Here is a 24,666-nt window from a genome sequence, read left to right as displayed (position 1 = left end):
GAAAACTTTCCTTACATTTGTCCTATTTCTCTTCCACCTGAATTTAAAGGAGGGATTTGAATGGTTTGTATACCCTGTGCAATTAATTTTGTCTACACTGCTTACTCTTTCATAGCTTGATTGTATATCATTACTTTCAGGTTGCAAGAGACACAAAAATATTTTTCAAATTTCAGGTTCATTTTATCCTGTCCCGTGTGGAATATGCAACAAAAAATAATGTGAAAAAGTTTGGCATTAACAAATTGCTGGACACTGGAATCTACAAAGCAGCATTTCCCCTTCATGATGTAAGTCCAGTGCTTGTAGCTAAAATACACTTTGAAATAGAGGTCTGAACTATATCTAGAGGGGTTTATATCAAAGGATACAAACACTATTCATTGCCTTATTCCTGGACTGGTATTATATCGGCATAGAAGAATAGGACGTGCTTTGGCTAAAGAGATTTTTCTTCCAAAGCACTGTTGGTTAAAAATGCATTTCTCTAAATGGAAAACAACATATTTCACTTGAGAGTTCTTAAAGTTGTATTCTCTGTGAAATGTATTTCAGTAAAGTGCCTGGACTGAGAGGACTGCCATGACACACTGCATTATCAGTTGTAAATCAATGTTTCATTAGTATGAAATTTTCCAATATTAAAATTCCTATCAACATTGTTGATAAAGACGTAGACTACAAATCTCATTTTTGGATGTGTGAAAGTCTTGCACAGTGAAAAACACTCCCTCAGTTCCCAGACATTGCAACATACATGCATGAGACTCAGGTTTCTACAGGAAGACTCTGCCCAGCCAGTCCAATGCCTCACAGGTGATATCAGAGTCTTGCAGAGAAAAGCTTCACTGGTTTGAATTCCACCTTGCAATAATAACAAATCCAGCTTTTGCAACTACACTTCTGAAGCTTTTTAAATTATATCATTTGAAGAAGAAAGTTATACTGAAAATTGTTTTGTATACCAAGGCTAGCAATAGTATAAAAGAAAAAACAAAAAAGAAAATCAAAGATAAAAAATCAGATTTCAGAATATTTGACAAAGAAGAAGCTCCATGTGAGGCTGTGCATGCAATACAGTGAGCAAAGACCGAGGGCTGATTTTCTGTATTCTATCTGTTGCATTACCACAACATCACAACTTGTCACTCTCAGAGCCACCATTCTGTGTCCAAGGTGTGTTCTGTCGAGGAGACATTGAGAGCATGGGAGGTCAGGAATGATAACTGCTTCAGCTGCGTGGACTTGGCTTAAAATATTTAGGAGGCCTCCAAGGTTTTCAAAGAAATTTTTAAGGCAGAATCAAGACAAACCATGTTTGTTGTAAGTAATCAAAGCTTTACAGGATAGAATTCATATAATTTGTGACTATGCTTTTTTACGGTTTCCTTTTAAAGATTTAAAACCTGCCTTGCAGGCTATTTCTGTCATGGCATGGGGAACTTGGACTCAGTATGACTAGTAATTAATGACAGTCTTTTTATACAATTGAAGTTATACATCACAGCTATGCTGAAAATGAAAAGTAGCAGATAGATTTCTACAAACATCACTTGTCTTGTTGCATTACAGATGTAGAATAGAAAAATGTCTCAAATAAAATAGGTTTTATTGAAATAGCTTTTTTAATAGCCTACTAAGAAATACAAATATTATCTCCATGTGAACTCTCTTTTAAATTTAAAACAGAAACTAGAGACACTGGATTTTTCCCTCAGACTTTCCAGCCTGTATTCTAGTACAGTAGTATTTTGAAGCAGAGCATGTGTAGCATGTTAAAGCTACTAAAAATCCATTTGAATTCAGTCCTGTTCTCTAATTAGAATGAATCCTTTTTTTATTTTCTATTCCTAAGTGCCAAGACTCTGACATGTGCTTAGATTAAGTTCATGATGAGTCTCTGTTATTTTCAGCTCACATATGTACAGCGTTTCCTTTAGAATTCAGTGCCTTTCTGACAATCTTCTATCTTGAATCCTGGTGTGCTCTCAGAGCTGCCTTCCTGTTCCTTTTCTTGGCATTACTTTTTTGCAGTTAGACTGGTCCAAAAGGCTACTGGTGACTTTAGCTTCATGGTGTAGAGATCAGCTGCAGAGATGAGAAATGAGCTGCACTGGTTAGATTAGTGGTATCTTCTCGTGCTCTTTCTGTTTTGCAGTCAAGTTTTAGGCACCCGTCAGCTGATCCCAACTGCCCAAGTGAACGATATCTCCTCTACAGAGAATGGGCTCATCCGAAAAACATTTTCAAAATGCAACCCCTGGATTTCATCAGGTTGGTGTGAGTGGCACTGGACTAATGCAGGGAGAACGAGAAATATACATAAGAAGTCTGTTTTTGGGGATGTCAGAGAGAGACACAGCTCACTTCTGTGGGAAGATACATATACCCAGATCAGCTCATGCACGGGAGTGTAATTTGAGATTGGTTTCACGATAAGCTGATTTATAAAAAGGCACCCACTTACAATTTTTCTTTGCAAGTCATGATCTCTTCTCTTTTTCCTTTTTTCCCCCCATTTCTATCCTTTTACAAAAAAATATACAAATTTACAAAAAAAAATACTACTGCAATCCCAAAGTTGAAACCAGAGGACTATTACAATATGGGTTGGCATAAAATGTATGAAATGAAGGGCCATGTGAAACAGAAATGCAAATTTACTTGCATTTCAGAAAAAAAAAAAAACAACCAAAGAAAAACAACCAAAAAAAAACCCCCTTTTCTCCTCCACAGGAAATACTATGGAGAGAAAATTGGCATTTACTTTGCTTGGCTGGGCTTTTATACCAATATGCTGACTGTGGCTGCAGTTGTAGGAGTTGGCTGTTTTCTGTATGGATGCCTGACAAAGGACAACTGCACTTGGAGGTACCTGATCAGGCCTGGTTTGAATATCACATGCAATTTTGAACAGTCCTGTACAGAGGGGGATAGCACAGGGTTTGCAAGACACTGCTTAATGAAGGAGGCAAAATTAAAGGCCCTGAGAACAACTGCCATGGTGGATTTGAAGGCAAAGGCATAAAATATGAAATAAATAACAGATATCCATGGACCATTACAGTGATAGACATCCAGGAGTTTGCTATTTCATAATTTTGTTTTTATTTTGCACAAGGTTCACCATACCTAGTGTAGAAACACAAAGAAAAGAGTGACAATCAGAAGTCAATACAAATTGCCATAAGACATAATTTTAACTGTGGTAATCCTTAAACTAGATGCCCAAAGACCTTGATAATTTCTTTCCTCTAATTTGGGAGAATGTAGGAAGAGCAACAGCACAGGGGCCTTCAGCTGCATAGGATCCGTTGGAAGGCAAGGCATAGCCATGACACAGATTCTTTCATCAGAACACAACAAAATTCGATCATGGCAAAATGACCCTTGGAAAAAAATGCTGGCATTGTGTCAAATGACCTACAGGCCATCCAGGTGTATAACACCTCATGGAAGGGTGTTCATAATCCATGCTGAAGGGCTATTCCACAGCTCCACTCCTGTGCCCAATTTATACCCATTTAGCTTTTTGCCAGTATTATAATTTAGCTAAACAGCTCAGCTCCCTCCCTGGTGTTTACCCCGTGATGTACACACAGTAAGTAACAGCGTTACCTTGCAGCCTCCACCGTGGTGGGTTAGTAGGTATGAGATGGCAGCTCCTCTGCCACCTCGTAGGAGACAGATCTGCCATCCCATGAATCATGGTGGCAGCTCCCCTCTGCACAATTTCCAATCTGATCCTGTTTAGAAGACCACAGGGACTGGGTAGCCCTTTGGGCTTTGAAGCTACTCCTTGTTCTGCTAGGCAGTGTTGCTCTTCCTTCTCCTTCAGACTTGCTACGATAGCATGTGTGAGCATGCAACTGTGGGTTTCCTGCTGAAGACTGTGAGATCTTTTAAGAGCTGTTTTATTTTTGGTGTGGGCAGTTCTGAGAATTACCACCATGTACAAGGGATGGAAATTATTTTCCTCGTGTGTCATCCATTTTTGAGATGAGGACTATGAATGGAAACGGGGATGTATTGCCAGGGTGAGGGGTGGGGGTGGAATTCTTGAGTGCGTATCACTGGTAAATTATTCCTTAATTCCCTGAGATTATTGCACTGTTCTCGTGTATGAAAAAGGACTGAAGAATTTAGTGTTGGTGAGTGACTGACTAGTTTTGTTTTTAGCCAAGAAGTATGTGATCCCAACATAGGAGGTAATATCATAATGTGCCCTCAGTGTGATAAAGTATGTACCTACTGGAACCTCACCATCACTTGTGAATCATCCAAGGTAACTACATTCATAGCCTGTAGACATGCTTTTGAACTTTAGTTGCACTTTCTCTAGTACTTCATATAAAACACTGTTGGTCCTCCATTCATGTCCTGCAGAACTGCTAAAGATGTGCTAATAGTTGTTCCTTTTGATACAGTGACTCAACTTTGAAAAGTAAAAACAACATCATTAATTGCTCCAAACTGATCTAAGATGAAAAATTTAAATTTTTTTACTTCACATAGCTGCTGATATTTGATATGAGAATAAAATGTTATTTTAATTGAAAATTTGTTTCATTTGAGAGTACTTCTTCCTTCTGAGGGAAGGAAAGATTCAGTTAAAGCCTTGGTTCAGTAGCTCTGAATCAATTTTGCTAAGGAAACATTTAAAGCTTGTTTTGACATTTCTAATTTCTGCCTCCTCCCTGTTCAAAGAAGTTGTCTGGATCTATGCCTTGAATTTGATCCATGTTTCCAAGGAGAAGATGGGTACAAGGAGAGGCTGGTGTTGACTGTGACAGAAGCTGTGACACAGCCATGTCCTGTTGTCTGCTCTTTCTTCCTGTCAAAAGGAACCTCACCTTCTTTCCCCATTACCTTGTCTCACTAAGATAATGTTAGCCTTTTGTCATTCCTCTCCATAGATTCAGTCCCAAAACTGTGCTTTTTCAGCTATTCATCAAAAACATTTTGCCCAGCTTTAATGTGTTGCATCAGCACACTTAAAGGGTAAAAGAAATAAAAATGCAGGGAAAAGGCTATGATGGGGAAAAAAATGGGTAAATAGTGACCACAGAGGTATTTCATCAGAATGTGGTTTTACTAACTAACTTGTTATCGTGCTTATGAGAACCAGATGTATCCATGGCCTTTTAGTGGCTTTACTAAAAACCCATAATTCTGTACAGAGTTCCCAGACCAGAACCACTGTTTTTCCTCTTTGTATGCAATAGATGGAAGGATGTTTGATAGCAACCATTTTACTACCCCTCATACTGCATATATGGCTTTTATTCTTAATTCTGAACTTTGCATTTAATTTCCTTGATTTACTGGAGGGTGGTGTGCATGGACAGAAATTGAGGAAACACTATCCACAAGAGTTGTTTATGAAACAACATAAAAACTGAAAATCGGCATTTTCAGTAAGCAGCTTCTGTTCTGGGTCAGTGTAGAAGAATAAAAATGGTCGGTTATATTTTAAGACTTTTTTTTCTTTTCCACTTTTCCAGAAACTCTGTATATTTGATAGCTTTGGAACACTGGTGTTTGCAGTATTTATGGGAATATGGGGTAAGTAAATTTCAGCAACTGTGGTTTGTTATCTAATTTTGGCCAAGCCTCCAGCATCAGCCAAGAAAACATGGATAAATTTGCACTGACTCAATTTTCTAGCACTTAGACATTCACTGGCAAGTAGTTCCATAGAAAACAAGCACATTCATGGGAACTTATTGTAAGAAAACAAACAATTGTAGACTTAAAAGTGGGTCTTCAGTATCTGTTCTGTTTCAATGACTTGAAGAAAAGTCTGAGGGAAGTGGTTGAGGCTGCCATGTGTTCATCCAGCAGGAGCCAGCCACATGCTTAAGAATATCTATCAGAGAAGCTGGGGTTTTTTCCCAAAGACTTTTGGAGATGCTTGTGCTATTAACAGCTGTGTAACTGCACAAGGCAATTGAAAAATGGTAATTTGTTATGTTTCTCAGGAACTTTTTCCTCCAGTCTTTAAGAAGCTGATTGTAAAAAGTGTAATAGTTACAAGCACTAGATTTACCTTTTAGCAGAGAAAATGTACATGAAACCAGGATGTTTCCAACAGGTGAAAACACTTGGTGTTGTATTCAAGGGATTAGGCAAGGTTTATTTTCCTAGAAACAGTTTATTTTACTCATATTAACAGCTTTGTTAACTGGCTTTTATTGCAGTGTCTTATCCAGTAATTACAAAAGTAAATTCCATGTTAGGTCTGTATACAGGGTGCTATAGAGAATGTGACTCATGTAGTATTTTGAATTCATATATAGGCTGACAAGAATGCAAAATTTGCTTTCTTTGTAAAACACATTGTATTTTTATTTCCCTATGACAACCTAAAGTGCTTCAAAATAGCTCTTGCTTTAAAGAAATGTAAGATGAAATGTATCATTTCAAGAAGTTTTCTCTCAAAACATATGCTAGCATCAAAAGATAGGCAGGGGATTCACTAAATTAAAACTTATTAGAAGTTTGATACTAATGTAATCTTCTCCTATCATCTCAAGAGTTAATTTATTGGCAATTTGGTTTTTAATTAAAATTGTTCTTCCTGTTTTGAAGAATGGTTCCAGGAGCAATAATTACAAAGTTAAGTTTCATGGTTATAGAGATGGCTGCAAGGTCTATTAGTATTCTTGTTGTAAGTCCACTATATAAAGAGGTGAATTATATTACAGAAATTCAACCAAAATTGTACTGAATCCAAATGACCCATGGTCCTGGTGTAATTCCAGCTGTGATTTTCATCTTGCTCTATTACTTTTTTAGACCTCCTGGTCCAAAACACTTAAAATAATATTAGACTTTTAGATATATTATTGCATCATTATCATCAATACACTTCTAATAAGTTCTTATTTTTTTGTGTGTATTCCCTTCAAAAATCTTAAAGCACTATGAAACACCAGGGAATTTGGCCTCAGGAGTTAGTCCTTTTTATACATTAATGCTCTGCCAATTCTCCCTTTGATGGTAAAACTAGATTGGCAAAGGTTATGAACAAGAGGCAGCTTCCACTTCACTTGATGCCATCCCTGGGTCCCCTTCCTGAGCAAGATCAGTGAAACCAAGAAATGCTCTGCAATGGAGGCACTTCTTTTCAGGCCTTGGTGACACAGCTTCAGAGGCAGAATACCTGGGCCATCCTGAAGGGTAGTGTTGGGAGACACACAAAAGGGGACACCATTCAATATGAGGTGAAATGACTGCTTTGATCTCTGATTCTGAAATGTCATTTGTTTCCACTTGTTGAAACAATCTTGCTTCAAAATGAAAGGAAAATGGCAAACCCAGCAGAAGCACCTTTCCTGCTCTGAAAGACACAACTTGGCTAATAGGGGGCTGGGAGAGATGTACCTGTGTTATGTGCCCTTCTGTCACAGTTAGCACGTGAGGCTATCATCATAGAAGCAGCCCCTGCACTTCTGGGCTCTCCAGCAGCAGCTGAATTTGCAGCTGGAACAAATTAGTATAGCCTGTAGACTCCTGTGATTTGGGTTGGGCAGCAATTAGAGGTTTATTGAAGGCTAACGTCCTCGCTCTGCAGGAGAAAGCAGATGAGACCCTCTGGTCTGCTGCTTGCAATGGCCTTGCTGCTTCTAAGCATGAGGGAGTGGACAAGTGCTTGTGAAAGAGGCCCCTGAATAATCAGGGGAGCAGGGGTTTCTGGGGTTTTGCCTGTGTGCAGATGCCAAGGACATCTCACAGGGAGTTTCCTGGGTTTTAAATGTTTCAGTTTGGGATTTTTCAACCACACCTGATTTTCGAGATAACCTTTAATGTTTGAACTTGTAACTGCATGCTGTTGCGTTTTCATCATTCAGAATGAGGGGCCAAACTAGTAAAAAAAACCCCAATTTTAGGGTTAATTGCTCCCAGACAATGAGAGCAATGAGAGTGCAGTGATTGGCTACTACTCCTCCTGGAAACAGTGCTGCAGAGCCACCCCACTCATTTAATCTGAGACTACACTGTCTTCAATAATGAAGCATCCAGGTGTGCCAGGGAGCATGGTACTGACACCCAGCATCCTGAGCTCCTCCCAACCTTCCCATCTGGGTTTGTCATTGCCTCTGCTGCCAGATCTACCTGCATAATGTCTTGGGATAAGGTAATGAGTTTGGCTGGATTCACGTTTCACCATTACCACTTAGGCATCTGTGTACCTGATCCTTCAGTGCTTCCAGCTGTAGGAGCACAGTCCAGGGAAACAGCTGGCCCAGCCCAGGGAGTTTCTAAGCTTCATGCCATACAAAAAGGGCTGGAGTTTCTTCAGGTTTGTGCTAGCAGAGGAGGAAAGATAGCTGTATTTAAGCAGCTTTACCTGAACAATCATTGTTTTTGTAATCTACAAATTGATAACTTGTCTACACAAAAACTGCAGCGTAAATGAGCATGAGTTCTTCCTTGTGACAATTTTTGGCATACTAAGTTTTGTTTTTCTAGAAGTCCTGCACTTTCCAGTATTTCATCTTCACCTATCCAAACAGCTTAGTTTCTTAAGCATCCCATGATAAACTTTTTCAAAGTGGTCTGTAATATGAAATCCAAAGTGCTCATTTCTTGGCCTTAGACAGAAAGCAAATATATAGATAAATTATATACATTCTTTAGCATGTGGTTACAACATAATTTACCTCATGTTTCTCATATTAAAGTACATATATCTCCAAAGGCATAATTGCATAAAGGAGTAGATCCAGTTGTTTTCACCATTGCATTGGCCAATAAATGCTTTATTCCATGCCTGTGAAAAGCTGTATGGAATACTGAGCCATCTGTTATAGCCAAGAGGACTCAAGCAGTATCCAATACTCATGTGGTATTGCTCATTTTGTCTATCGTTCAAATAGTTACATTTTTTTTGGAGTTTTGGAAGAGACGGCAGGCTGAACTGGAGTATGAATGGGACACAGTTGAGTACTTAGAGCAAGAAGAGCAAGTTCGCCCAGAATACGAAGCTCGTTGCACTCACACAGTGATGAATGAAATCACACAGGTAAGGAATATTTTGATAACTGGTGATGGTTACTGCTATAGACTGCTGTGAGCAGATACTATCAAAATGGTAAACCTGGGCTGGAGCTTTATAAATCAGCAGTGCCTCAAGTTGATAAACTGCCCTGAAAACAGTGAATTTATAAAGTACACATGGAAGGAGAGGGAATTTTTACCTAACTGCAAGCACTTTAAAGTAGTTGCCTGTTTGAGGACCTTGTGCTGCTGAGGTTCTTATGTCTTAAATAAACAGAAGTAGGCATTGTTCCCAGCTTAGAAGACAAAGGCTACTTTATTAAATCCCCTGAGAAATTATTAAATGTTGCTTCCAGAGGCCAAGATCACAGAGCATTTGCTGTCTTTGCCTAGGAATGCATCAGGTAAAAGGTGAATAGAATGTTACATGATTATATATGATGCCACAAATGTCTTTTTAACCAAAGATGTTTCTGTTTGAAATTGTATAAATAGCTATTGTTGCTAAGTGCATATGGATGCAATTATGATTAATAACAACAAACTTGCAGAGACAAGGATAAACCTCATTTCAACAAAATAGGATTCATATTTCTGGGGATTTAGTTTAGATTTCTGTTTTTTATACATTTGAGTAGCTTTATCTTCAGTGGCTTACTCAAGTTCAGTTTCACTTTTTATTATTCTCTGTCAATATGTTACTCTGTCTTTTATCTAATCATTTGCACTGCTTTCACATTCCATCCACGTTATACTAATGTTTATTAGAGGGCACTTGAAAAGTTTCAAAATTAACTGCCATAGTTGACACTATCCTATATAGATCTTCTTTTTATATCTTGTACTATCAAAAACTCATCCTGTTTAAAAGCTTATAAATGTATGCCACCTTGAACATATAAAGTCATAGCTAGAAAGTTCCTTTAAGACAGTTCAAAGAATGAAGAATATGCTGAAATATTTTATCTTGATCCTCAGAAATTCTTTAAAGACTCAGTGAATTTTAACAGCACCACACTGAGGTAGGAATTTTCTTTGGGGAACACATCCCATTGTTCCTATGTAATACATTGAGAAATACAGAGATCGAGGACCAAAATTTTAATGCCTGCTAAATTTAGCCATTGACGTTTGAAAGATAATGACCTTGGATGCAATGATCAGCCAAGAAGGATGGGTCCATTTAAAAGGACTATGCAGCCTGTCATGGCTGAAGTCAGTAAGAGCTGAGGACCCCCTACCTCTATGGAAGTAATTTTTATCTTTGAAGGGGCAGTAAAAAAAAGACACCTGTAATCCGGCTAGACTTCTGAAATCATGAATAAATGTTGAGTTTCCAGGGAACAAAACAAGGTGCTTTTTTCCTTTTTTTCTGCCCTCAATATCATAAACAGTTTAATTGGAGCACACAAAAAAATATGAAAGAAGATTGGGTGCATCCTTGATCTGTTTCTTAATCTTTTACAGCAAGAAGAACATGTGCCATACACTGCATGGGGGAAGTGCGTACGGATGACTTTCTGTACAAGTGCCATCTTCTTCTGGGTAAAGTTCTTCTCTTGTTCTTTCCCCTCATAAATTCACTTTTCTAGTAAGTGTCTAAAAAATGATCCTCCTGAACTGAACAAGAAATGACAATGGAACCGGTTCAGTTGGATTTCCATCTCATGCATAAATCAAGCCCAAAAGGTACAGACCCACATGGAGAAGGTAGCTGTAGCCACCCAACGCTCATTAGCACACAGTACCAAAATATCCTGTGGTTGTGGCTTCTGAGTTATGCTTGTGAAGGTGGTCCATTGGTTTTTCCCTCATTATTTTAGGACAAACGTCTTTGCTTTTAGGGGGACAATAAGGGGAAGACTGGTTTATATGCTGTCCTCCCTGCTAGTTTCTGTCTGATTTGTTCCGGCTGTGTTCTTCCATATTGTGTCTCACAGTCCATGACCTCTTTCAGGTTTTGTGTTTCACTTAACAGAGCAAAGCTGGGTGCTCTTTAATCTTCTAGAGCTGCTACTTTAATTAAAACTAAACCTTGAAAGCAGTCCAGTCAACCATGACTCAATGAGCAGGCCCAGAGAGATTACCTTGAAAAGCTCTGTATTTTAGCATGCTGCATGTCCTCCTTATCTGTAGCACAAATAGTAGCTGGAAAAGACCTCATTCTAGGTGATAGGATGCAGATAGGAGATAGAATGGTGTCTGGCAGCCCAGGAGAGCCTCAGCATTGACACATTTGAAACACAAAGGAAAGAATACTGACTTGCAGTTGGATTTAAATAGACTGGACTTCATATTGGAGGGAAGAGATTTGTTCTGGGTCTGTCACTTGTGTTACTGCACAGTTATTGTGTGCAGGGTCAGGGGAGGTAGTTCATGGCAGTTTGCTGAGATAGTGGTAAAAAGATACACAGCCTATGGACCTTAACTGAATAATAGCTAGAGAACTAGCAAGAAATAAAAGCAGGAAGAGAAGCAGAAAGAGGAGATGGCAAGCAAGACAGGATACATGGGTCATTACTGTAACTCCTGCAGACTACATGACTTGGCTTAAAATTTTCCTATTCCTTTGAGGGGTCTGTAGTCTGTAACAGTACCATGTGGAAGAGAAGGTGCAGCCCCCTCCATAATCAACGTAGACTTGATAGTACATCTGCCATCCTGCCAGTTGTCCAATATGAAGAATTTTCTCTTGTCACATGCCTCAAGGTGTAAGATTTCATTACACATCTCATTACATTGGCTCACATCAGTACAAACCTTGTTATTAGTCATAAAACAGACCATCTCTTTTCTTTCCTGCAGATTTACTATGCTATATGAAAAAAGGCTTCTTTTATGGATTCTCTATTTATTGCCTTGTATCTTATTTGATCATCCTCTTGCAATGGAATGACAGGCACAAAGTTGCTTTCCTTTTACCTATCATGAAAATTGTATTGAACTCACTTTTTCCCTAAAGCCAGTGGTTGAACATAAACATCTTTCTTGCATTCCCTTGGCAGATCCTTTTGATTATTGCTTCAGTTGTTGGAATCATTGTCTACAGGCTCTCAGTTTTCCTGGTGTTCTCTGCAACGTTGTCACAGCACATCAGCGGAACGGAGACGATCCGCAAGTACCTGACTCCACAGACGGCCACGTCAGTAACCGCTTCGCTCATCAGCTTCGTTGTCATTATGATTCTCAACATCATCTATGAAAAAGTGGCAATCCTGATCACTGACTTCGGTATGCTGCTTCTGTACCTCAGATAGAAATGTGCAGTAAAATAGCTAGAAAAATTGGCATTTATATGTATAGTAGGTATTACAATAAATGAACACCTGTACCACATCTTTCAGAATTTTCCCACCAAATCACACAATACAATACCACCTAGAAATTTTCCAATATAGATTTTCTCAATATCAGAGAAATGTGATATTCAGCTCTTTGCCTGAAAAGTCCTTACCTAGGCAGCATGAAAGATCAATTGTTTACAGTTTTGTGCTTGTGAAACAGACAAAGCAAATAAAATTACTACAACAACTAAGCTTTATGAAAACAGATCAGTAAGTCATAACACATTCAATTACACTAGCTTTTGTCTATGGGGAAAATAGCTATTTTCTTGTAAATAAGGGAACTAAGGTCACCATTCCAAAGCTACATACTACTCTGATGTTGTTAAACAGTTAAACAGTCACAAATAATATTGTTCTCTATATCCAGGCCATCAACATTAAAGTAGCTATTTTACTTTAAATGCATCAAGTAGTGTGGTGTTTTCATTTAGTACTGTTTCATCAGTTCAAAGTGTTGCATTTGCATCTTTCCTGAGTCTGCTGGATTTGGGTTCTTTTTTTTCCCAAGTTATCAGAATTTTTGCTTCTTCTCTTTCTTTATTGTCAGTGAACAACTTCTTTCCTTTTTACAATCCATACAGTTTTAGAATGATGTAATGGTTACAGTATACATGGGGATTACATGCAATCTAAATGATTATGCTCTCAGTCATATTAAGGACTATGGGGCATACAGATACTTTGCAGCCATGGCTCTAGAACAGCTTGTAGGTTACTTGTAGATTGGGTTGGGGTTCTTTAAATGTATTTACTTTTCTTTCACTGCAGAACTTCCAAGGACACAGACCGATTATGAAAACAGTCTGACCACAAAGATGTTCTTGTTCCAGTTTGTTAACTACTATTCTTCATGCTTCTACATAGCCTTCTTTAAGGGTAAATTTGTAGGTCACCCTGGAAGTCCAGTTTATTGGCTAGGAAAGTATCGCAATGAAGAGGTAAGAATGCGTAATGTATAATTAGTCCAGGTAATCTGCTGCAGTTAGGAGTGTATAAAGCAAAACATAGTTGTACATATTTAGGGTTTTAAAAGTGACTGCCCCCCAAGCTAATTGCCTCCTCACTAACCTCTAGCATAAAAGAACATGGCACAGGACCAGTCGGGCTTAGAAATGTGTTATACATACCCAGAAAAGTGTATTTTTCCGTGGTCCTACAATCTGTGAATGGGCACACAGGAAGGAAAGAATATCAGTAGACACATTCCTATTCTGCTGGATGACCCTCACCTGGTGATAGCACAGAGCTGCATGGCTTCACCTGGTATCGCACTCTTCCACTGGTGTTCTGTCAACTTACCAAATGTGAATATATACGGCCTGGAATTGGCTTTTGTATACCTTACTGCAAAGGTTTCCCTACACAGTCTTCTTGGATTGCTTTCAGTTATTGATAATATTATTATAATAAACCAGGAATGCATTATTTTAAACTCTTCATTCATGCCTGAAAAGTTACCCAACTTCAAAAAATTTTCCTTTTTCTCCCAACCTTCAGTGTGATCCAGGTGGATGTCTCCTTGAGCTCACAACCCAGCTTGCTATCATAGTAGGAGGGAAAGCTATCTGGAACAACGTTCAAGAAGTGCTTCTTCCGTAAGTTCAAACTATTAAGTAATCTGCTCTTCCATATTTGAAAAATACTGTTTTGCTTGATGCCTTCAGGCACTTGGTCACTGAGTTTAGTAAGTGCACATTGTATTCTGAAAGAATAAGACTTGTCGTCAGGGTCCTTTTTAGACAGTTTGGATATTTTGGTCTGGTAGTCTGGGCTCCTGTCTCTGTTGTTTTAACTGATTTTAATTCTAATCAGAAATTTTTCCTTCCTCTGCAAGTCAAACTCGATGTGTTTCAGGTTGAATATTTAAAACTGAGGTAATAGGAGCTCTGAGAATATTAAACTGAAGATTTGCTTAATATTGATTGGAATGATTTGTTGTTATACATTGGGCTTTTAAAAATCATGTAAAAGTTACTGATTTAACTCATTTAGTAAGTATAAATCACTATGATTCTGATATATAGCCCCTTTACACTCTCATTTATGGTTTGTAAATAACCACTTTTAGGATAAGGCAACAAAAGGAAGGAAGAAAGTTTTGAGTAATTCAGAAATAAATAAATCCATTGTTTAAAGCTGTTATGGCAGAAATGTCAATTTTTTTTTTTTTCATTTACTGAACTTTTTAGGTTCTTTTACCAATGTTAGTGTTCTTTTTCTCCCTGCCTGATAGCTTGGTCAAGAATTTAATTGGAAGATGCTCTGCAGCTGCTAGATCAGAAAAAGTTGTTCCACGTTGGGAACATGACTACCACCTCCAGCCCATTGGAAAACTTGGACTATTTTATGAGTATCTTGAAATGGGTAAGTAACAGTTTAGTCTGGATTCACTACCACTGCTGGATACAGACATATTCTAAAGAAAATCTTCATACAAGCTATGCTTAATAAGGTGGACAGAGAGACATTAATGTTTTCTGAGACAAGTTTTGATGAGCCATTACAGATGGTTTTACAAGCTTTTATTAAGCAGCCAAGTCTTAATCAAGTTTATAACTAGGAAACAGCATGTGGTTGTACAAGGAGGAGTACTGCTGCTTCCTTGCCTAATCCTGTGAGAAATGCATTCAGAAGGCAAACCACTGTCATGTTCTGGTGTTGCAAAGCAGGGCCCTGTGTCAGACTGCTCTTCTGGAGGTCTGCAGTCACCAGGACTCGTTGCTGGTAACTTGGGAGCTGGAAGACCATGGCTGGTTTGTTGCCACCATCCAGTTTGTGATGGCACTGCCAAGTGTACTTAAGGCAGTACCCAGACACCAATAAGATGATTGTTGGTTTGGGCCCTCCAGTTCAGTACAGAGACAGATAGTTATGAGATTTCCAGGTCTTCATGATAAAGACATCAGAAAGAAATGGATATTTGAATACCCAGAATAATTCCTCTTGGTGTATTGTGACTTGTAATATTTTTCTGTCCCCTTCACTTAGCAGGTTTTACCAGTACTGTTGTGCTACTATTTTCTCATCCAGAAGATTCACTAGGATCCCAGCTACTCTTTCTTGTTTCTCCCACCTGAATTTGGAGTATATAAACTATGCATGCCTACACTTGCTTATCTCCAGTAAGCGAAAGCCTCATCGATGTACGTAACCTCTCCCTTCCACAGTTATACAGTTTGGCTTTGTGACTCTGTTTGTGGCGTCCTTCCCCCTGGCTCCTCTTCTGGCTCTTATTAACAACCTGTTGGAAATCCGGTTGGATGCGTGGAAGCTGACAACCCAATTCAGGCGCATGGTTCCACAGAAGGCGCAAGACATCGGCGCCTGGCAACCCATCCTGCAGGGCATAGCCATTCTGGCCGTGGTCACCAACGTAAGTACGGTGCCAACAACTGCAAAAGATAAAATGCCTTCCCTGCAGGTGCCAGGAATGCTGTGTGTGGCAATGCAACTTAAATGATCCTTAAGGCACATCTTCTTAAAGCAGAAATTCAGCTTCTTTCTTGTGTACTTAAAAATACAATGTGTGCTCAAAATTGCAGATCAGAATGAATTCTCTGAGAATTTGGACACTAATCTGTTCTTCAGTTGTTCTTAAAATTTTTATGTACACAATGAAGAAGCTGAATTTTAAGAGAGTTTCTTTAAAATATTTAAGAAAAAATTCTGATGAATATACCTCTAACAATGAAATTCAGACCTTTCACACTTTTTGTATCAATTCACCAAGATTTTATTTGTAGTCTGCATTGTGGGAAGAAAAATAAGCCATTGGTATTTATCACTTTGGATTATTTGATTACTTGTTCTTAAACAGTAGCTAGTATGTATTAACTTACAGAAAATTCTCACTGCTGGCCTTTCTTAAAGGAGCTATGACCATTGGTTTCTTCCACAGGGACAATAACACTCCATGGGGAATAACCTTTTTCAAAAAGATTGCTGTTTTCTTCTGTTATCAGGGAGATCCAAATATGTTATGCTATTGGATAACTGCTTTTCCTGGTCAATCCAGCTGGATCTTGTAATACCAATATGAAATTAGAAGTTGTATATATCTATATCTTAGGATTACTTTAAAATATTGCACCTTATCACAGTTCTCACGGTATTCAGGTCAGAGCTAAAGTGGCTTAGGTGACCTTACCTTGACTGGGCCATGTGCAGGCTTCTGTTATGAATGTGTTCGTGCCCTGCTTTCCGCAGCTGATGACGCTGTGCAAACAGGGCATCAGACACTCACCTCCATGGGGCTGTCACGTTCAAACAGCCCTGCTGCATATGTTGTGAGGACCTCAAAGAGATTGGTATTTATTGCTAATGAAGTGTAGGCTGCAAAACCATGCGCTTAAGCAAATGCTAGGAGCCGTTTTCTTCCTTTAAGTATGTTTCTTTTCTTGTTTGACATCCAGGAACTGATCCAAGTCATCAGTCTTTCCTTTACCAACCCTGCCTTGATTTTGCTGTAGAACACAGAAAGTGTTTCTTCCCTCCTACATGACTTATTACAGCTGATTATACTTGGGTAGTAGTGTATCATCTTCTCCATGCATCTTCTCCTTCATGCATGTTACCTTTGTAACAGCTCCTGGTGACTTGCAAGCAACTTTTGCACAAAGCTACCAGTTTTGGGAGTTGCCGTGAGGCACTGGACTTGCTATTGCATCTGTTGTTGATTTGAAGACTGATTTTAATTAGTTATGGTATAAATGGAGAACTGTGCAGTAAAGCTTGGGAAGCAAAGAATGTGCTGTTTGTTTGTAGTTCTCCAGTGCAATACTCTGAAATGCAGCCCATAATTCAAGGGGAAAAAAAGTTTTTCCTTTGAGAGGATGCCGTAGGATTAGCTCTCGTATTTCTGTCCTTGAAGCTCTCCAGAGCACATCTGGAGATCATTCTGAGAGAGGGAGGAGTGAGACAGGGTTCAGATTTAGGATGATGAGAGACCTGGGGCCTTGCAAAAAAGATTCAGTAAGATCAAGTATTAAGCTGTGTAAATATCATATTCCAGCATCTTTCTAATACAAAGAAGCAGCATCAAACTCATTTGGTCCAAAGGGAGAAGGAATGTTTTTGCCTTACTGTTAAGTTGATATTAATTCATTTATGGTCTGACTAGATGAGCTAATGAACAGAAAGAAAATTTATTTAACAAAAAATTTCCTATGCTTGTAATTCAGACTATAAATACTCTACTTGTACTCTACTTTTAACTCTACTTCAGAGTTAAAAACAGAGTAATTTAGCTGTGAGGTCGTCTCCCTGCAAATGCAAGACACAGTAATATATACTTCTTGTCAGTCAAAAACACCCACTCAGCATGTAAATATAAACAACACATAATTTTCACTTCATTTCACACTGGCATGTAATGCTTAAAAACAGTATTTAAAAGTGCATGCCAACTACATTTGATTTAAGCCAAAGTGCAGTACAAGAAATACACCTTACCCTTGAAATTTTTCAATGAGTTTATTTTAGACCTGGGATGCCTCCCTTTCATTTCTCATCAGCCAAAGTTTCTCTCAACTGAACTCACTTGCAACAATATTCTGGAGAACTAAATACAGATCTTGGACCACAGTCTCAAAATGATTGTTTCTGCAACTTTTATCTTAACTACAGTTTAGCTTCTCAGGTCCTTCAAAGAAAGCCAACTCAAAAGGTAAGACAGTAGGATAGCACTCTCATTTGGAAGTGGTGCTACTCGAGGTAGGATGGGTCTGGCCCCCTTTTCAACTCCTTGCTCTTTCCCTTCACTGTCTTTTCCCCTCAATGCTGTCTCTTGCATTGTGCCAGCACCAGCACTTTATAAACACATGATGAATCAGACCAGGGAAAGCATCCAGTGGTGATTCCCAGTCAGATGAGCATTGTCATCTGATCTGCTGCATGGGGCCAGGAATGCCCAAGCCAGCGAAGAGCACAAGTCAATGGCTAGAGACAGAGGCAGGAGGTTGTTTTAGCTAGCACTGCCACCAAAGCATTCTTCAAGGAACTTTGTAGAAGAGGTATCCACTTATTTTTTCACCCTTTCTCCTCTCTCCCCTTCCCTTTTTCTACAACTGTTACAAATACCTCCTCAGGCTGGGACTGGCTGGCTGGGAACGGTGCACAAAAATAGAAAATTTTTGTCCCATGTCATGAAAATAAGGAAATACAGACTTTGTGAATTGCAGACAGGCATGATGGAGAATAAAATACAGATATTAACTAGCTTTTATGCTCCTCTGTTACCCATTACTGCTTGACTTTGCCCCTAACTCTGTCCCATGCTTTTCCTGTAGTTTTTTTCTGCCTCTTTTATACATCTCTGCCTAAATCTCCCTCCCCCTGATCCCATCAGATCCCTACTTCACACCTTTCTCCTCCATGTCTTTGCCCTGGTTCTTCCCATCCATGTTGTCAAGCGTGTATTTTTATCCTGGCATGGGACAAAACACTTGTCTTTCAGTCCTGGAGTACAGCTGGTCACTCCTTCCCAGGTGCTGGGCACCAGAGACGCCTGTTGTCATGAGTTGGCTGGGCAGCCTCTTGCTAAGTACTGAGCTGCAGATCTTGCCAATGGAAAGTCTTCCTCACAGGGGAACCTTTTGAACTTGCAGTAGCAGAGGAGGAAATTAGATTAAACATAGTTAACCTTTCCTCCAGAATAGGATGTTTTGGGAAGTTCATGAGTTTAGAAAAGACTTCCCACAATAAACCCACAGATCAAATTTCCTAGCTAGTTTGTGACTAGCAGACTGAGTAGGACAGGGACTCTCTTGGGAGCAAGATAAAAACAAATGGTCACGTCATGTAAAACAGCACTATGCAGCTGCTACTAAAAAAAATTATCTTGGCATCAAGAGCAGTTTCCACATGTACTACGCTATAGTAGGAGGCAACAAGCACCAAGATGAATTTGGGCTGGCTAGCACCTCAGAAAGGGTGGGATGTTTCTAGGATCAGAGATGGATCAGTTATATATCTAATTTATTTAATTCATTTACTCAAACATTGGGGAACATGGTGAAATTTAATTTTCTGTTACTGAAGAACTTTTCTGTTGTTTCCATTAGTTTCATCAGGCAGAATTTCTTTAAGAATCTTGTAAGTACTCATAAGAAGCACATTTGCTGATCTCCTCTGCATGCACATGAAAAAAGTGTTTTATAGTATAACTGTTTTGAGGCATTCAGCAGAGCTAGCATAATTTAGAAACTGTACAGAGTGCACATGCCAGAAAGGGATGGTTTTGTGCCCATGAGAGACTACATGCTCATTTACAGCATGAACCACCACTGACGGGAAAAGCACGTATTTTCTATTTTTAGCTCGCACGCTAACTTTTGAGATGATAAGTATATGGCAAAGGAATGCATAATAAAGCTTATTTCTTTAATGCTGCTCTGCTTTTTTGTCTTCTCTTTCTGAAACACAGGCTATGATCATTGCTTTTACATCTGACATGATTCCTCGTTTGGTTTATTACTGGTCCTTTTCAGTCCCTCCTTATGGGAGCCACAGCAGTCACACTATGAAAGGGTATATAAACAGCACACTTTCTGTCTTCAATATATCAGACTTCAAGAATGCAAGCAAGCCATTTTCCCCTTGGTTCGGGACCCACACGACATGCAGGCAAGTGTTAAATAAGCATTTGTCATTTTCCAATTACAAAAATAATGGGGTTTGTATCTAAGTCATCTAATTCAGTTAACAAAATGCAGTAAGAAACATTAAAGCACAGGAAGAGCCAGCTTATTTTGAATGGCAGAATGGAGTGGAAGTATTCACCCGTAAGTTTGTGCTACTCAGAAAATTCTTATTTTAATTTGGTTTTCTCCTAGCTGATAAAATAAAACACCTTAAAGTTTTTGTAAGTAATTCTTAATAAAGGGGCAAAAATAGGACATTTCAGCCAAATACGGCTTATTTTGCAGATAGATTTTACCCATCACAGTAGTTCCCCGAGCTAACTGTTCCTGGACGCATTAAGCAGGGCCATGTCGTGCTCCATCCTCTGGCCACAGTGCCATACTGCAGAGATGCCAGGGTCCAGCTCCTGACTTCCCTACTTTGCTTTCAGATACCGGGATCTCCGCTACCCTCCTGGTCACCAGCACCAGTATGAGCACAACATATACTACTGGCATGTCATTGCAGCCAAGCTGGCTTTCATCATTGTCATGGAGGTCAGTGTATGGGGGTTTGAGCATTGCTTATTTAGTCTCTTCCCTCCATGCAGAAAATCCTTCAGAGACATTCAGTCCAGGCACAGCTATCAGAGCTGGTGATGTGTGCTAGCATGAGCAAGAACTTGGGAGATGTAAATTAAGAGTAGCAACATTAGAAAAATAATTCCCTGAAATCATGACCTCAGGTGAGGATTGGCCCACATACCTGCAGCTGAGGATTGCCCCAATGTATCTGCAGCTTCTTTTCTCAAGAACTGTAGAATCAGAAATAGAATGCACGTACTTAGAAGAAATCTGTGCACAGCATCCTGAATGCATATACATGATATACATACATAATACATGTACATAATATGTGTACAATACGTGGTAGAGTGAAGTCTATAAAGACAATCACTGTAAGAGGTGAGTCTGTAGATGATCATCAGAAAGCAATTGCTCCTTCTTCTGCAGCTACAGCCTGGGCTTATGAAAGATGGGAGTCAGTCCAAGATGAAGAGAGGGAAATATTGGGTATTATTTAATTATAAAATGTACTTAGGGCCTGATCCAGAGACTACTGAAGTCATCAGAAACATGCAACTGGTTAGAGCAGAATTCCTGTAGCAGGGAAAAGTAATTGCCCCAGAGTCATTTGAACAAACCTAAAAAATCTTACAGGAAACTGTAACCAGTGTTTCCATGTGGGAGGGAAGCACAGTGTACCAGGGTTTCCCAAAGCAGGCAGAGAAGTCCTTGCTCAAATCAGGATTGGAAAATCAGAAACTCTTGTTTATTGGATAATTATTCTGTCTTACTGTCTTTTTAAAATCCTTTTCTACCCTGTTAGATACTGATAGTGAATCAGCTCAGAGTCTTAAGACAAAAAAGTGACACTTCATTTATAATTGTAATTATGTCCTGTTCATCCTGACTGTAATTGTTTCATTTTCACCTTTCCCAGCATGTCATATACTTTGTGAAGTTTATTATTTCATATGTAATTCCGGATGTATCACAAAAGACCAAGAGCAAGGTCAAACGGGAGAAGTACCTCACACAGAAACTCTTACATGAGAATGATCTCAAAGGTATGAAAAAAAACATGGGTAAGATAGCCGAAAAAATTATCAAAGGAGCAGACAGCACTTTCCGACCTAAAGAAGAGTAAGTACTTTTTCACATGGAATAATAGTACTTAGCCAACTAATACCTGTCCAGATATTACCAATAGCTATCAAGCATTTTGGATTTACTAAACATTGTTTCTGGCAACTCTTACATACTCATTTACCAGTTTCCCTTGGACAAACACAACCACTGCAACTCAGATAAGAGTTACCATTTTTTAAAACAGTTTTTTAGAACATTAAAAAAAAAAAAAAAAAAGATGAAGGTGAAAATTACTTATCCTCTTAAGAAGATGCAGATAAATTCCCAAACACCAAGTATGCTTTCTACTTTTTTTAGGCATCAGCTATTAGATAACTAGTGTGACTTGAATAAAACCTTAAGAACAAGAATGATTTGCTGTAAGAATATCATCGCATCTAATGAAGGAGTTTTGATTGCTTGCTAATGCAAACCCTTGCTATAAAATGAAGAGGAAAAGCCAAAACATGAAGGAAAAAGAAAGAAAATACAACTCAAAATCCCATTGTTAAGCCATTGGAATTGACATACTAAGCACAGTTGTTTGCTACTCTGAATTAGCTACGCATACTGAGACTTAAATGGATAACAAGATATCTCAAATAATCATGGATCACAAGAAGCAACAGGACTGTAAGCCCATCCTGTTCATCAATCTGTGTGTAAACAGGAGAATTGCTTTTGAAATCAATGCATACAAACTGACCTTACAGCACTCCAAGTGAGTAGAAAACTCAGGCATTTTATCTTTCCCCAGTCAATGTACTTTCATTAGTTCACTTGCCCATTCTGAGCTAAATGCTCATAGCCTTGAAGGTCTCCTACCTGTAAAAGCAATAAGTGTTAAAAGTCTTTTCACATATGTGCTAGTTTGAAAACAAACCAGTGGGAGGCACCAAGTCAGAATAACAATTTAATGGAAATTAAAGAAAAGGAGGAAAAAAAAGGTAAAAGAAAACACTGTCAAACTGACAGAGTCAAGGTACAACCTGACACCCTGTTAGGCAGGGTGGTGGTAGCAGTCTGGTGGAATGGTGGCTGCAGTCCTCTGAAGCAGTGATCCTGTAGTAAAACAGTCTGCTCTTCCTCTGGAAGTCCAGTGGTGGCTGTGTAGCTCCTGTCCTCTGGAAATCCAGTGGGAAGCCCGGTGTCTCTGGTGTTCAGCCTCAGCTTATATCCACGATGGGATGCTTGGTTCCTCCCTCTGGGTGGAGCATCTCACAATGGGGTAACGAGTCATGAGGCAGAGTGTTGATTAGGCTCATTAACAGAAGATAGTCCGGAGGGAGTTATCTCTGAGTCAGGCGGCAGGACAATGATGGGCAATTAACAGCAAGATAGTCTGGGGGGAAGGAGGCAAGGAAACACTGCCCCACCTGATTTTAACAGCTGATGGGGATGGTAATAGAATACACTGCAACCCAGGACAACATACTAAATCAATATTTGTGGAGGGCTGTCTTTTGCATTTCTCTCACACCAGAATGTGCTCTTCCCTGAAGTTTTGACGTAGGACAAATGTGCAGCTGAACATTTTGATACAACATTGCATGATGAAGTGAATTCTGACAAGACTACGAATCTATTGAAACCGGAGATTGGAATAAACCATATAATAGGCCTTAACCATGATATGAAGCTTTAAATAACAATGAAGGATGTCAGAGGTGTGGAGGCATGTGCTACAGCCATCAGTCATCTTCAAATCAGGCTGCAGATCTGCTTGCTTATTTTGGCTCCAGCTGCAAACTGAGAATTAGGGAATTACAAATTAGGCATGTATGTGGAGAGCTACTTTGTGCCTGAAGCACTGATATTCCAGATTATTAACTTACTTTCTCTTTTAACAGTTTTAATGGACCAGTTTTTATAAATCATGAAAACAAAAACCTTTTTAAAAAAGCAAAACTATGCCTGTACTCTATAAACCAGGTGATTACTTTATGTTTGTAATTTTGTACTCCTCTTAAATGCAATAAATATGCAGAATTTTTAGGCATATTATTCATATAGCTTTTTACATATGATGTCCATTTACAGAAACTAAATAGCATTTAGAAGATGTATTTTATCCAGTCAATAATCAGAAGGAATTAAACCTATGAATTTTGCAGCAAGATTTCCAAATACTGAGTGCTGTGTAACACAAGCCTGTCTTTTGAAGCAAACCCTACAGAACCCTGAAATCATTCAGATTGGAAAAGACCTTTAAGATCATCAAGTCCAGCCCTTAAAGCAACATTGCCAAGTCCACAACTAGACCATGTCCCTGTGTGCCACATGTACACGTCTTTTAAATACCACTCTCTGGGCCCAGCCAGCCAGTTTTTCATCCAGCGAACAGTAGGTCCGCCCAAGCCGTGAGCAGATCAGCACCCGTTCGGCCCCAGAGACTTGTTGAGTGTCCAAGTGGTGTAGCAGGTCACTGACCATTTCCCCTTGGATTATGAGGGCTTCATTCTCTCCCTGCCCCTGTCTCCCAGCTCAGGGGGCTGGGTACTCAGAGAACACCTGCTCTTACTCCTGAAGACTGAGGCAAAGAAGGCATTGAGTACCTCAGCCTTTTCCTCAGTCTCTGTGATTCCCACCACATCCAAAAAAGGATCAAGAGTCTCCTTAGCCCTCCTTTTGTCACTGATATATTTATAGAAACATTATTATTGTCTTTTACAGCAGTAGCTAGACTAGATTCTAGCTGGGCTTTGGGCCTTCTAATTTTCTCCCTGCATAACCTCGCAGCATTAGTCTTTCTGCCCCTTCTTCCAAAGGTCATCAACTCTCCTTTTTTTTCCTGAGTTCCAGGCAAAGCTCTCTGTTCAGCCAGGCTGGTCTTCTCTTCTTTTGACATTTCCAGGGATGGAGACTCCACAACCTCTCTGGGCGACCTGTGCCAGTGCTCAGTCACCCTCACAGTGAAAGTGTTTCAGTTTGTGCCCACTGCCTCTGGTCCTGTCACTGCATAATATACCAAACTTTCAGTTAAAACAAAGCTTTGTCCAAAAAAC

The 24,666-nt window shown here is 39.3% G+C and overlaps 1 protein-coding gene across 5 annotated transcripts in view; it reads left to right on the top strand.

Annotated features, from left to right (window-relative positions):
• The window catches only part of ANO6 (anoctamin 6), a 67,171-nt gene extending 45,044 nt beyond the window's left edge, over positions 1-22,127 (top strand). For 3 of the 5 annotated variants that reach the window (XM_042017919.1, XM_042017918.1, XM_042017921.1), the window contains 16 exons: positions 177-290; positions 2,159-2,274; positions 2,737-2,871; positions 4,180-4,285; positions 5,505-5,565; positions 8,883-9,028; positions 10,471-10,548; positions 12,009-12,234; positions 13,119-13,288; positions 13,848-13,945; positions 14,584-14,714; positions 15,518-15,723; positions 19,774-19,973; positions 20,422-20,527; positions 21,474-21,676; positions 21,980-22,127. In XM_042017919.1, the coding sequence (XP_041873853.1) occupies positions 177-290; positions 2,159-2,274; positions 2,737-2,871; positions 4,180-4,285; positions 5,505-5,565; positions 8,883-9,028; positions 10,471-10,548; positions 12,009-12,234; positions 13,119-13,288; positions 13,848-13,945; positions 14,584-14,714; positions 15,518-15,723; positions 19,774-19,973; positions 20,422-20,527; positions 21,474-21,676; positions 21,980-22,001 (2,118 nt within the window). In that variant the 3' untranslated portion in view covers positions 22,002-22,127. Of the gene's footprint in view, positions 1-176; positions 291-2,158; positions 2,275-2,736; positions 2,872-4,179; positions 4,286-5,504; positions 5,566-8,882; positions 9,029-10,470; positions 10,549-12,008; positions 12,235-13,118; positions 13,289-13,847; positions 13,946-14,583; positions 14,715-15,517; positions 15,724-16,762; positions 19,739-19,773; positions 19,974-20,421; positions 20,528-21,473; positions 21,677-21,979 lie in introns of those variants that run through there. The other 2 variants (XM_042017920.1, XM_042017923.1) reach the window with 2 other exon arrangements.
• The last annotated feature ends 2,539 nt before the right edge of the window (positions 22,128-24,666 follow it).

The sequence above is a fragment of the Corvus kubaryi genome, unplaced genomic scaffold (genome assembly GCF_017639235.1).
Source record: "Corvus kubaryi isolate FWS band 111438036 unplaced genomic scaffold, C.kubaryi_AGA036_p1.0 137, whole genome shotgun sequence".
NCBI lineage: Eukaryota > Metazoa > Chordata > Aves > Passeriformes > Corvidae > Corvus > Corvus kubaryi.
The sequence above is the reverse complement of the archived record's forward strand: the minus strand, read 5'-3'. Positions and strand labels throughout refer to the sequence as shown.